Genomic DNA, 12,371 nt, shown 5'->3' on the forward strand with positions numbered 1-12,371 from the left:
GGGGTTCTGGGCTTATGCCTCGGGTTGCTTTTCTCTCAAAAGTGGTGAGGGACTTGCTCCTACAACTCTTTAGTGCCTACTTATGGTAGTTCAGAGGTATTTATGGCAGCTTGGGTGCCTGTGAGCTCAATCAAGGTAGAAGGCCAGAGGTTGTGTTCCTTCCTGCGTGTAAGGATTCCATTCCATTCTTCCTGGTTAAGGGAGCAATGTGATAAAACCAGAACAGTATCATATGTGCTTCTGAAGACATACTGAATCTCAACATTAACTGTCCCCCGTTCACTGGGAGTTTCTGTGATAAAGCCTTTAAAGGACCTTAAAGACATTGGATATCACAAAAGTGGGAAATAAAACAGAGAAATGAAAACAAATGTAAAACATAGGTATCTAAAAGCAGGCACAAATGTACTGGCTAATTATACTTATTTCATTATTTTTTAACACATCTCCCTCAGGTGGTTGACTGTATTTTACTAAGAACAGCCCGCTGGAACCCTTCAGGAAAAAGCTCTTGCTCAAGCGCAATTTATAGACTGGTGTGTAGCAAGGTGTTAAAAGCTGACAGATCATCTGCCGTTTCATCTGCTGCTCTGCCTAAAATTCATACCACTGTAGCATAAATGGTGCTAGCAGGGCCCAAGTTGATCTTATATTGCAGCAAAACCTTTTTGCCATATTAGATTTTTGAATAATAAATAAATAGGGCAGTAACATAAGGGACCATAGCAACATAAACATGGAAAATATTTTGTGTTAGATTTCCTTGGGAATACAGAAATAACTCAGCTTTCAGTTTGTTTATTTGGCACATTTGCATAAAACTTTAGTTTTTGAACAAGTTCACCGTTTAAAAAAAGTTAATGTAGAGGAATCAATGTGTTATCACTCATTTAAAACACAAATGAACAAGAACATATAACAATTGCATTCAGGTAACAGTGTTGAATTGGCAACTTCAGAAAGGGACAATGGCATTTATACATTGTACAATGTGTAGAAAAGGTGAAAGTACTTTGAGAAAATGTGTCTACATTCTGCAAAATTGCATGAAAATACTTTTTGGTTATTCATTGTCTTGGCACGCATTGCACACTTAATTATTGTATTTTGAAGTGTTCTCCATTAAAACAAGTTTTGCATTACCTTATGTCCAGCAGGTTTTTCAGGGATGTAAATGGAATGCCAAATTTGCATTACAACCAAACCTCTGATAAAAACAAATGCAAGACAGTGGTGTTTGAAAAACAATCAAGTTGACTGAAACCATGGAATTATTAGATCTGTGGGGTGGAGAATGCATGTTACAGATTTATGCTGCCTGACATACAGAAACATGCAATCAATGAAAATAATACAAAAGTAATTAACATAATAGACACTTCATGTGATCAACAACAAAATATGCTAAGTATTGAGTTACCATTACATCAACAGGTGACCAAGTGGGGGGTGGCGGGGTGAGACACCACTGCACTTTACTGGAAGTGCAACAACTTACAAAACGAACAACAGCAGTAGGACCAACTGAGTATTGACATAAAGAATTATGTAACATTATAGAAATACCAAAAGAGAGACTGAGGTCAGCTTGATACGGCTCTGTTGAATTTCCAGTATCTTTATCATATTCACTTCAAAATACCACAGATTCTCAACATAAATTTCTCAAAAGTTCATACATGACCAAATGATACACATTTATTTTTATAAGTGTTCTGGTTGTAGGGATCAAAATGATAAATACAAAATGACCTAAAAAGAGCATGTGTAATAAGAGAAAACCTACTACTAATCCTGTGAAGGCAATAACCAGAGGTATAATTATTTGACGAAATTACTTTTTAAGCCCTTCATAACACAATTGGATGACTCCTCAAAATGAGCTGCTAGAAACAGGAAGTTATCAGGTAAATGAAATCAGGTCCTTGAATCCATCACTTATTAATTAAATAGGTTAAGTGCATTCACAGGCAATAACAAGGTACACTCGTAATTAAACATCTAATGCATTAAAGAGAGATCCTTTCAAGAGAACAACATAAAACAAATCATTGTGAAACAAACTTGTTTTTAGACTTATAATTTGACTGCAGTTATTCTTGATTATTAAGACATGGCAATAGTGAACAAAGGCTAGATTTGATTTGGTCTGTCCTAACAGCTGTCTGTGGAATCTACATCTGGCAAAACATCCATCATGGCACAATCGTTGTCAATCTACACAATTTGTTAAGTTACAATTATGGAAAGAAATATAGTAATAAAACATGGCATGTCTGCAAATATTTCATACAACAATTTAAATGAATACTGAGCTTTCAACAAACTTCTCCATAAGTTTGTTAAACAACACATCACTTGACGCATATCCTTCATTTCAACAGGGCTGTCCATCTCAGATGATGTAGCAGGAACTGGAGTGCAGAGACAGGAATTGGTTTGAGCCAAATCATTCTCCTGGTCCTCACAATGACAACAATGCAAAAGCGCTGGATCATCCTTCCTTATTTGGAGTTTCCAGTCAACCTCCCACAGCCTTTCAAGCTCACAGTTAAAATTATCCCAGAACAAATAGAAAAACATACAAATTGGACAGGTTATAAAAACTGAATCCTGGCAAGAAAGACAATTTTCAATCTATGAAAGCAACAGGTCAGGATACAATACAGTTAGATATTATTAAATTCTAAAACCAAAATTAAATGTTTATTTTGGCATTGACTGACAATTATATTTCAGCACAAAGTATCATTGTGCTTTTTGTCTCAGGATCTATTCAGAAACATATCTCCACCATCGCAAGCAACCTAAATCAACATAAATTCACAGCAAATAATCAGGAACAAGTGCAGGAACAGCATTTTAACATCCCTTCCTAAAACCTCATTACCTAGAATTCTGTTCAACAGATATGTTTAAATGGACAGCTTCAAGTGACCATTTTCAACTGGAACAATAATCATGACAATAATAAATAAATAGATGAGACACAAAGGAAAGGAAAAAAACACATTATGGAATAGCAATCTAGGAAAGGGGTGAAATGTAAGGATGTTTTGTCTCAGCAGCACTATGGCCAAGGATGGATTTTGCCATTATAGCTAAGCTGAAGTGCTGTAATAGGCCGCTGCTTGTGCTCTAAATGACACCTGCAACATGAGTTTTACAACACTGCAGTCCACTGCAATAACCATTATTCAGCCATTGTATTGTTGCTGGTAGCGGCGGTTGAGCTCCCGCAGCTCTTTCTCCCGAGCACGGCGAGCCTTGTTGGACTTGGTAGAGCGGCTAGACCGTGTGGATTGGGCAGACTTGGTGCTGTGGCAGCGTGACGAGGCCCTCTTCAGGAGGTTCTGGGAAATGGACCGCTGCAGGTTCTTCATGGACGACGAGGCGGCCATGCTGACGATCCAGGGGTGCTTCAGGGCCTGGCCGGCAGTCAGCCTCTCGCTGGGATCCACTGTCAGCACCCGGTCTACAAAGTCCTTGGCCAGGTTGGACACACTGGGCCACGGCTAAGTAGGGAGGAAAAGGAAGGAATTTACATTTTCAGGCAAGTCTAGTAATAGAAGAGTCTCTCTGTCCAACACACGTGTGGATAACAGCTCAATGTTGGAAAATAAAAAACAAGACAGACAGAGGGCAGCAGAGTGAAGAACAGCTACAGTAATTGGAAATGGCTGGACTGAGGCTCTGCAAACCTTACAGGCTACATGCTAATAGCCAATGATAAGTTTGCAATGTGAACACCAGGGAGGCGGGGGGGGGGTTCCTTAGACTAGAGCAGAAACATGAGGCCTTTACAAAAGAATAATAGCTACACCCTTGTATTTTACCCCCACTGAGAAGCTACGCTTGTCTTATTTGGAATATAAAAAGGCCCTGACACACACAGACAAACACAGTGTGGTTACTGCCTGGAACTTACATCACAAAGTCACGAAGGGGGGTGGTGTTGAAACGATAGAGATGACATGAGCATTGTGCCCAGTCCAGAAACACAGACACACGTTTTTCATTAAAATGAAACCTAACACATTAGCAACTGTCTGCAATGCATCCATTATGAATTGAAGTAAGAGACATCTTTTAGATTTTTATATATAATAAACTTCGTATTAGTCTGCGAGCATTCAGGTATTGCTTAAGTCTTTCTATTTGATTGGACAGCCAAGTACCTGAAGAACCCATAATTACTGCAACTGAGGGAAAATACTTTTCATTCTATTTTTTTTCTAGCACTAAGACATTGTCCACTTAATCAAATCTCTAGTTTACACCACCAAGTCTGATTTTACACCTCACCAACTTTGAACAGCTGCAACTCCAGTCTCCCAGCAAGCCCTCAATAACACTGTATTTTTTTTAGACCCACAGATAACACATTCAGCTCACATTCCCACACTGACATTCTCATAACATGAACTGACGGTAAATTGAAAACATTATTTATCACAATCATAAAAACAGCCTGAAGGAGAGTTTGACATCCCATTCAGAGCAAGCACATTTTTACCAGTAACCTGGGTGAGGTGATCAATATGAATAGGATCAAAATGGATGATGGTAAGATCTCAATGGATGAATACGAGTGTGAGGTAACTGGATCTAAATGATGACAGCGTGTGTGAGATAACAGGATGCATATGGATGACAGCGCGTGTGAGGTAACAGTAAATGGATGACAGCACACGTATGCGGTAATAGGATGTAAATGGATGACGAACGGTGCGAGGTAACAAGTGCTCACCTCCCCAGAGAAGCTGTACTTCCCCTTGAGAATCTGGCGGTAGAGACGCATGCGGTTGTCATCCTCAAAAGGCATGGTGCCGCTCAGCAGAATGTAGGAGATGACCCCTAGAGCCCACATGTCAACAGCATTTGTATAAGGTTTCCGAACCAGGATCTCTGGGGCAATGTACTCTGGTGTCCCACAAGTGGTCTTCATCAAGCATTCGTCCCCCTTTTTACGAGTACTGGCCAGCCCAAAGTCAGTGATCATGATCTTAGAGTCGGCACCGGGATGATAGTAGAGCAGGTTCTCAGGCTTGAGGTCACGATGGGTGATGCCAAGTGTGTGTAGATACTTGACCCCGTCTAGTACCATCTGCAGGACACGGGTAGCGTCTCTCTCTGTGAAGGAGCCACGGGCAATAATACGGTCAAACAGCTCTCCCCCCGTAGCCAGCTCCATAACCATGTACACTCTCTCAACTGTCTCAAACACCTCCATCAGCTGGATGATGTTGGTGTGGCGGACACGCCGCAGGACACACAGCTCGGACTCACACACCTCCCGGCCCTCTCTGTAGCGCGTCTCGATCATCTTGATGGCGTAGGGCTGCCGTGTGCTTTTGTGCTCCACACGCACAACCCTGCTGAAGCTACCTCGCCCTATCAGAGCCTTGATGTCATATTTGGCTGTGACCCGGGGGTCAAACTTAGCCCTGTACCTGGCTACCTTATTTCGGCGTGGGTCAGAGGCCTCTGGTTGACCCGTGTCAGGTGGTAACTGGGCCTGGGGGGAGGGAGACCCAGTTTTATCCCCTCCCATTTTGCTCCCACTGCCGTCGCCTCGAATGAAATGTTTGTAGATGTCAGTCTGGAGGGGCTCCACCTTTTTGACCAAGTCTAGTTGGACATCTCCAGGGGGCTCAGGGAGGACCTTGCTCGTCCTGCACCCCATCACATCACAATCCTGTCCCGCTGGGACCAGCAGGACATCTTCATCGCACACGCAACATCTAGGCACTGAGGAGCATCAAACCACAACAGCCAAAACTCTTGAGGAAATACAGTGGTCTACTGAACCAACTTAATCAATGGTAATCACTGCGACAGGCACTCAGAAAACAGCTTCTCCACACGTTGGTACACTGATTAAATGTGGCAATTCTAAAAGAAAGAATGCAGGGTAAGAATTACACATGAATGTAGCCGATTGTTAAAATAAAATCAGCACCAAAAAATGTGCACGCTACATGAATGAATGACTAAACAGACTGCAACAGTCATACCTATTTGTTATGCTGTGTCAACTATTGAATATAAATGAAAATTGATAAATAAAATACACAATGGTGTTAGTGGTATGAAGACTGGGCTGATAAAAGGTCCCTAATCGGGCCTAGCAAAAATGTTTGGCATAAGGCTAAAAATGTAACGGTTTAGCCATCCCAACTATAATGCCATTTCAAAAGAGAAAAAAGCGGTATTGACAATAACCCATAGACATAAAATGTACAAAATATCCTACATTAGAAAATGATACATTGTTGCAGCATACGACAACATTGACTATCAATTTGGGGCATGTAGCCTGCTAAATAACTTGGTCGGCCATGATGTTGCAAACCTAAATGCCGATATTACCATAGCATTCCTCTGTAGCATGAACTTGGAATAGGCCTAATAAAGTACATTATAGGCCTTAACTGGCTATTTCACAGTTGTGTTTGGGAACAGAAAAATATCAAACATAAAACGCTTGTAACGTTTCAGTCCATTTCTTATTTAGCTTCAAGAATCGAACGTTATAAAAGGGGCAGTTATCGTTAAGTACTGGTTAACAATATGCTTTTATGAGTAAATTTGATGCCATTCATGAGTTTATAAAAACAAAAAATCTCACCTTAACGTTATATCCAAGTTAGCTAATTAAATATTTAGCTAGCTAACTACTAATGAGAACCGGAGTAACAAGGCTGGACTTCCTAACTTTCCAACGCCAACCTCCTGCTCACCCCACTCTCAGCTGTTCTCTCCATTTTTTTGGGTTCGGGTTTTTAAAGTGTAATCCAGTTGATATAACAGCATACCGCTTGCTCGGCTGTCTCTGATAACATTTTGCGTAAATTGAAACAAGTTTATGTCTTCATTTTGCGCGTAAATGCAACAACTCGGTAACAAAAACGCAATATTGCAGCGCTCGGTCGTTCGCTTCTTAAACGGTGTTTTTGTGTGGGACCACCTTTTTCCTCTACAAACTTCTTTGTAGGAACCACCTCTTCTGCTTGTTTCGACTCCAGAAAATCTTCAGGAGTACGTAGTGAGCTCACTTCCTGGAGACAAATAAGTTACCAACGCACTGATATTGCCATTTTTGTTCATATTTTGTTTTCACGTCTTATTACCTCAAGTGTTCATAGAAAACTTTGAAGAATGAAGGATATACAACGTATCTGGCCTGAATTAGTGTAAGCCTATCCACTTGAAGTTGCTATCTTGTTAATAACTCATTTAAAAATACAATGTAATATTTTACCTTATCAATGGCTTGAGTGTTGAATTATGTTTTATCTTTTTGTTGCAAGATCTATCTATACAATCTGATATTGTATGAGCTATAGCTTAGAGCAGAAACTTGAAATAAAGGCAGAGTAAGTTTGTTACATTTACAAACTAATAATAATAATCATTATTCCGCTTAACCAGACAGATCCACATGGTGGCGCCACGTGGATGTGATACATTAGAATTACAACGCTTCTCAAAAATGATGGTGAAATATGCCTCCAAATAAACTTTGGGGTGAAATGAAATATGTACCTTCACGCGTCTTGCTGAGTTCGCGCAAGGCGTACGTTTTTTGTATACATCTAGTATTAGTGAATGTCATGATTTGTGTTGGACTAGTGTCAAACTGTGCCATTTACAAACTACTTGTAAAGGGCACGAACGATTTGATGTGACATTCGAAATGAGACTGCAATTCCCAGCGACAAATGTCCTGTTAACCAACACAGTGCCTGCAGAGAGAAAGAGAGAGGATTTACACGACAAGGAGATGTAGTTCAAGCCTGAGACAGACTTCTAAATCCTTTCCTCGTCGCACTGTGGGTTAGGTGCTTAACTTGGTGGTGGATAATTCTAAATTGTACAAGTTTACTGCTGTCCCAAACGTCTGGTCCTGCAAGGCAGATGTGTTCAGGGACCTGAATAATAGATGGGAGGTTTACAGTTTTAAGTTTCTGATTGAGTGCCCCTCTGTCTCCTTGATAGAGATTCTTTCTCAATCCTTTCAAAATTATTGACAATCATGTTGTCTCCCCTGCATAGCAATGTTATCTCCCCTCCAGCACATTCTCTCCCATCTTGTCTTTCCCTCCCTCTTCCTCTGTCCAAACCTATACTCCTCTCTTTAAAAAAGGTCAATATCATCAGTTAAATCCGAATTTGCTGACTGCTATGCATTATTTATCAACATGGAGAGGGAAGCAGCTCTATTAAAAGCTCAACTGATTCTCTCTGTCTTTATTCTCTCGCTCCCAATTATTGTCATCATGGTCATTGTTACTCATTCTTCTCAGAGTGGAGCACACTAAGAGCATCCTTTGAGACAAGACTTGGTAAACTTTGAGAGTTTGTTGATCTGTTGTACTGCTTTATGTCAGATCCCCTAAACTCTTTGTGGTGTCTGCTCTTCTGTTTCCTGTCCAGTCCAATGGCAATGGGGACTTTCTAAGGAAAGTTGAACTGAAGAACTGAGGCTTTAATTAAAAATGTCATTTTAAGCAAGGACACAAAATTAAGATTTAATAGGAACCATCTTCTGTGAATGTTATTTTTGACATTGCATTCCCTCAGATAGAGCAAGGATCCAAGGCAGAATCAGCCAAACAACCAATAGTAAATGAAAACATTACTTAAAGAAATTATTTTGAGAATTGCCTGTTATTTTATTGACTACCCCTTCAGGAGCATATTTTCCACTGCTCATTGAATATTATATGTTTCAACATGAAACCTTAAATAATGTTCTCAGCTTGCAAAGCGCTTCTTGAACATTTAATATATGAACAATCCTTTTCCAAGCCCTTCTCTGTAACTTGAAATTCTCATTATACACAAATTCTGTGGTGGAAGACAGGTTACTAAAGTATAAAAAAAGAAATCATCTATATCCAATTAAATGTGTTACATTTTCAAAACCATGACATGCTGAGGAAATTCTAAGAGTCATATGTCATCAGACTGCAAACTTTGAACATAAAAATATTATCATTTAGAGTATTTATTTGTAGAAAATAACAACTGGTCAAAATAACCCAAAAAATATGCATTGTTTTCAGACCTCAAATAATGCAAAAGAAACAAATTCATATTCATTTTTCAACAACATCATACAAATGTTTTAACTTAGGAAGAGTTCAGGAATCAATGTTTGGTGGAATAACCCAGATTTTTTATCAGAGCTTTCATGCGTCTTGGCATGCACTCCACCAGTCTGTCACATTGTTGTTGGGTGACTTTATGCCACTCCTGGCACAAAATTTAAGTAGCTCGGCTTTGTTTGATGGATTGTGATGGATTGAGGTTTTCAATGGGGTTCAGGTCTGGATATTGGCCTGGCCATGACAGGGTCTTGATGTGGTGGTCCTCCACGTTGATTGGGTGTGAGGCATGAAGCATTGTCCAGCTGGAAAAACCAATTTTTAGAGTTGGGGAACATTGTCAGAGCAGAAGGAAGCAGGTGTTCTTCCAGGAGAACCTTGTACTTGGCTCGATTCAAATCTGCCCGATTTTAGCCTTGCTGAAGCATCCCTAGATCATCATCAATCTTCCACCAAATTTCACAGTGGGTGCGAGACACTGTGGCTTGTAGGCCTCTTCAGGTCTCCGTCTAACCATCAGACAACCAGGTGTTGGGCAAAGCTGAACATTTCTTTTTGTAGGTCACTTGATGTCATCCTACGGTTGTTGAGTGACATTCGAATGAGTTGACGGTCATCTTGGGCAGTGGCAGTAATTTTCGCCCTCTGTCAGTCTGTAGCTTTGTTGTCCCCAATGTCTGTTGCTTGACCTTGTTCTTATGAACCATCACATTTTACGGATGGAAGCAACCTGACGCTCACTGTATCCCTCTGCCAGTAAAGCCAGAATTGAACCCATCTTTTCCTCACTCAGAGCTTTTCTTTTCAACTCTTTTGGCATACTGAATAGTTCTTTTTTTAATTCAAATTACCTTTGAGGTACTACTTGCACTGTTTTTGCCATCCAGCTGGTCCTAATGCAAGAGGATAATGATGACCACAGCAGTGGTTTTTATACTTTTCCTCATTAAATTAGATTTGGTTCAGGTAATCACCTAATCAGTACCTCATTAAGTAAAATGAGGTGTGCCTGTTTGGAATTTAACAGACACTGGAATTAAATGGCTGCCATATATGTAGAGATGTTGATTTTAGAATAATTAGGAGTGGTTTCTTAATTTCTTCCAGAGCTCAGCTCCGGAAAAAAATAAGAGACCACTGCACCTTTTTCTTTCCTTTCCAAAAAAGGAAGGTTTTGAGTGAGGAACAGAAGGGTTAAAATTAAGAGACCACTGCAAATTGAATGCTTCTGTACCTAACTCAAAACCTTCCTTTTCAACTTTTTTGGAAAAGAAAGAAAAAGGTGCAGTGGTCTCTTAATTATTTCCAGGAAAAATATATATATTCATGTGTATATACTGTATACATATACACACACTACCATTTAAAGGTTTGGGAGCACTTAATTGAAATAATAATTTGCTTTCATTTTGCTTTCATCAAAGAATCCTCCATTTGCATCAATTACAGCTTTGCAGACCTTTGGCATTCTAGTTGTCAAAATGTTGCGGTAATCTGAAGAGATTACTTCCTGAATCACCTCCATACTTCCTGAAGCACCTCCCACAATTTGGATTGGCTTGGTGGGCAATTCTTACATACTATACAGTCAAGCTGCTCCCACAACAGCTCAATAGGGTTGAGATCCATTGACTGTGCAGGCCACTCCATTATAGACAGAATGCCAGATGACTGCTTCTTCCCTAATAATGTATTGCATAGTTTGGAGCAGTGCTTTGGGTCATTGTCCTGTTGTAGGAAGAAACTGGCTCCAATAAAGCACTGACTACTGGGTATTGCCTAGCGTTGCAAAATGGAGGGATAGCCTTCCTTCCTCAAGATCCCTTTTAGCCTGTAGAGATCTCCCACTTTACCACTACCTAAGAACCCCCAGACCATCACGTTGCCTTCACCATACTTGGCAGAAGGCGTCAAGCACTCCTCCAGCATCTTTAAATTTGGTCTGCGTCTCATGAATGTTTTTCTTTGTGATCTGAACACCTCAAACTTAGATGCATCTGTCATTACACTTTTTTCCAGTCTTTCTCTTTTCAATGTCTTTGTTATTTTGCCCATCTTAATCATATCTTTTTACTGGCCAGTCTGAGGTATTGCTTTTCCTTTGCAGCTCTGCCTAGAAGGCAGTAACCTTTACATAGTTGATGTTGAGACTGGTGTTTTGCATGTACTATTTAATGAAGCTGCCAGTTGAGGAACTGTGAGGCGTCTGTTTCTCAAACTAGAAACTCTAATGTATTTGTCCTCTTGCTCAGTTGTGCACCAGGGCCTCCTACACCTCTTTCTATTCTGGTTAGAGTCAGTTTGTGAAGTACATATCGTTGTATGAGATCTTCAGTTTCTTGGCAATTTCTCACATGGATTAGCCTTAATTTCTCAGAACAAGGATGGACTGACGAGGTTCAGAAGAAAGTTATTTGTTTCTGGCCATTTTGGCCAATTGATTAACAATCAATTTGATGCTATTTGAATGGACAAAAAAATTAGGACATTTCTAAGCCCAAACTATTGAATGGTGTGTATACACATGCACAGCATATTATCAATAGGATGCTCTTGCACCATCAATATTTAAGCTTTCAGATTTTGTTTATGCAGCACAATTATTTATAATTGCATTCACAAAATACTAACAATATTTGCCAGTTACAGATTTCAAGAAAAATTCTTGCCATGCAGGGAAGTGCCTACAAGCAATAGATTTCCCATGTCAAAGACACTGGGTATATGACTTTGTGCATTCCCATCAACACACCCCTCCACACAGTCCCTCTATGGATTATTCATCACTGTTTCATTGAGAGCAGGGCAATAGCAAACCCACTGCTGCCTAGTATGATTTCCATTGGGACTCTTTCAGGGACCCATCCCATCTCAGTGGGGAATTACAATATGGCTACAGAGAGAAATTAATCTTAGCTTTATATTTGCTACACACACACGCACACGCACAGCATCCTATATGCTGTCATACTCACCTAGTGGGGTTCTTACAAAATTATACATTTAATTTTTTTAAATAATTCTCTGAAGTTGTATTAATAGAATGCACAATATGCAATTTTAAATGTTGGTAGTCCATTAACAATGTTCCTCTTGTTATGACAGTCATTTTTCTTTGTTACAATCCCCAACAACCAAACAAAAATAATAGTCAATCGATGGGAACTAATGAAGTTGTTATTTCCACAACTGAACTTGAATGGTTTTCAAAACATGGTTCTGAAACACAGGGTTGTGTTTTTTTTTCAGCCCTGTTTT

At 39.9% G+C, this 12,371-nt stretch overlaps 1 protein-coding gene across 5 annotated transcripts; it reads right to left on the bottom strand.

Moving 5' to 3' along the window:
• Positions 1–782: 782 nt before the first annotated feature.
• On the bottom strand, positions 783–7,068 carry pskh1 (protein serine kinase H1). 5 transcript variants are annotated; one of them, XM_010883890.3, is made up of 3 exons: positions 6,744–7,068; positions 4,751–5,751; positions 783–3,515 (listed from the first exon to the last, which is right to left on the bottom strand). In XM_010883890.3, exons 2-3 carry the CDS (start codon positions 5,684–5,686, stop codon positions 3,198–3,200), a joined length of 1,254 nt encoding a protein of 417 aa, XP_010882192.1. In that variant the 5' UTR covers positions 5,687–5,751; positions 6,744–7,068; the 3' UTR covers positions 783–3,197. The 5 variants fall into 5 exon arrangements, with proteins under 5 accessions (XP_010882192.1, XP_019912096.1, XP_010882190.1 ...); XM_020056537.2 differs by having other exon boundaries at positions 4,751–5,895; XM_010883888.3 differs by having other exon boundaries at positions 6,632–7,068.
• Positions 7,069–12,371: the final 5,303 nt, after the last annotated feature.

The sequence above is a fragment of the Esox lucius genome, chromosome 19 (genome assembly GCF_011004845.1).
Source record: "Esox lucius isolate fEsoLuc1 chromosome 19, fEsoLuc1.pri, whole genome shotgun sequence".
Classification (NCBI taxonomy): Eukaryota; Metazoa; Chordata; class Actinopteri; order Esociformes; family Esocidae; genus Esox; species Esox lucius.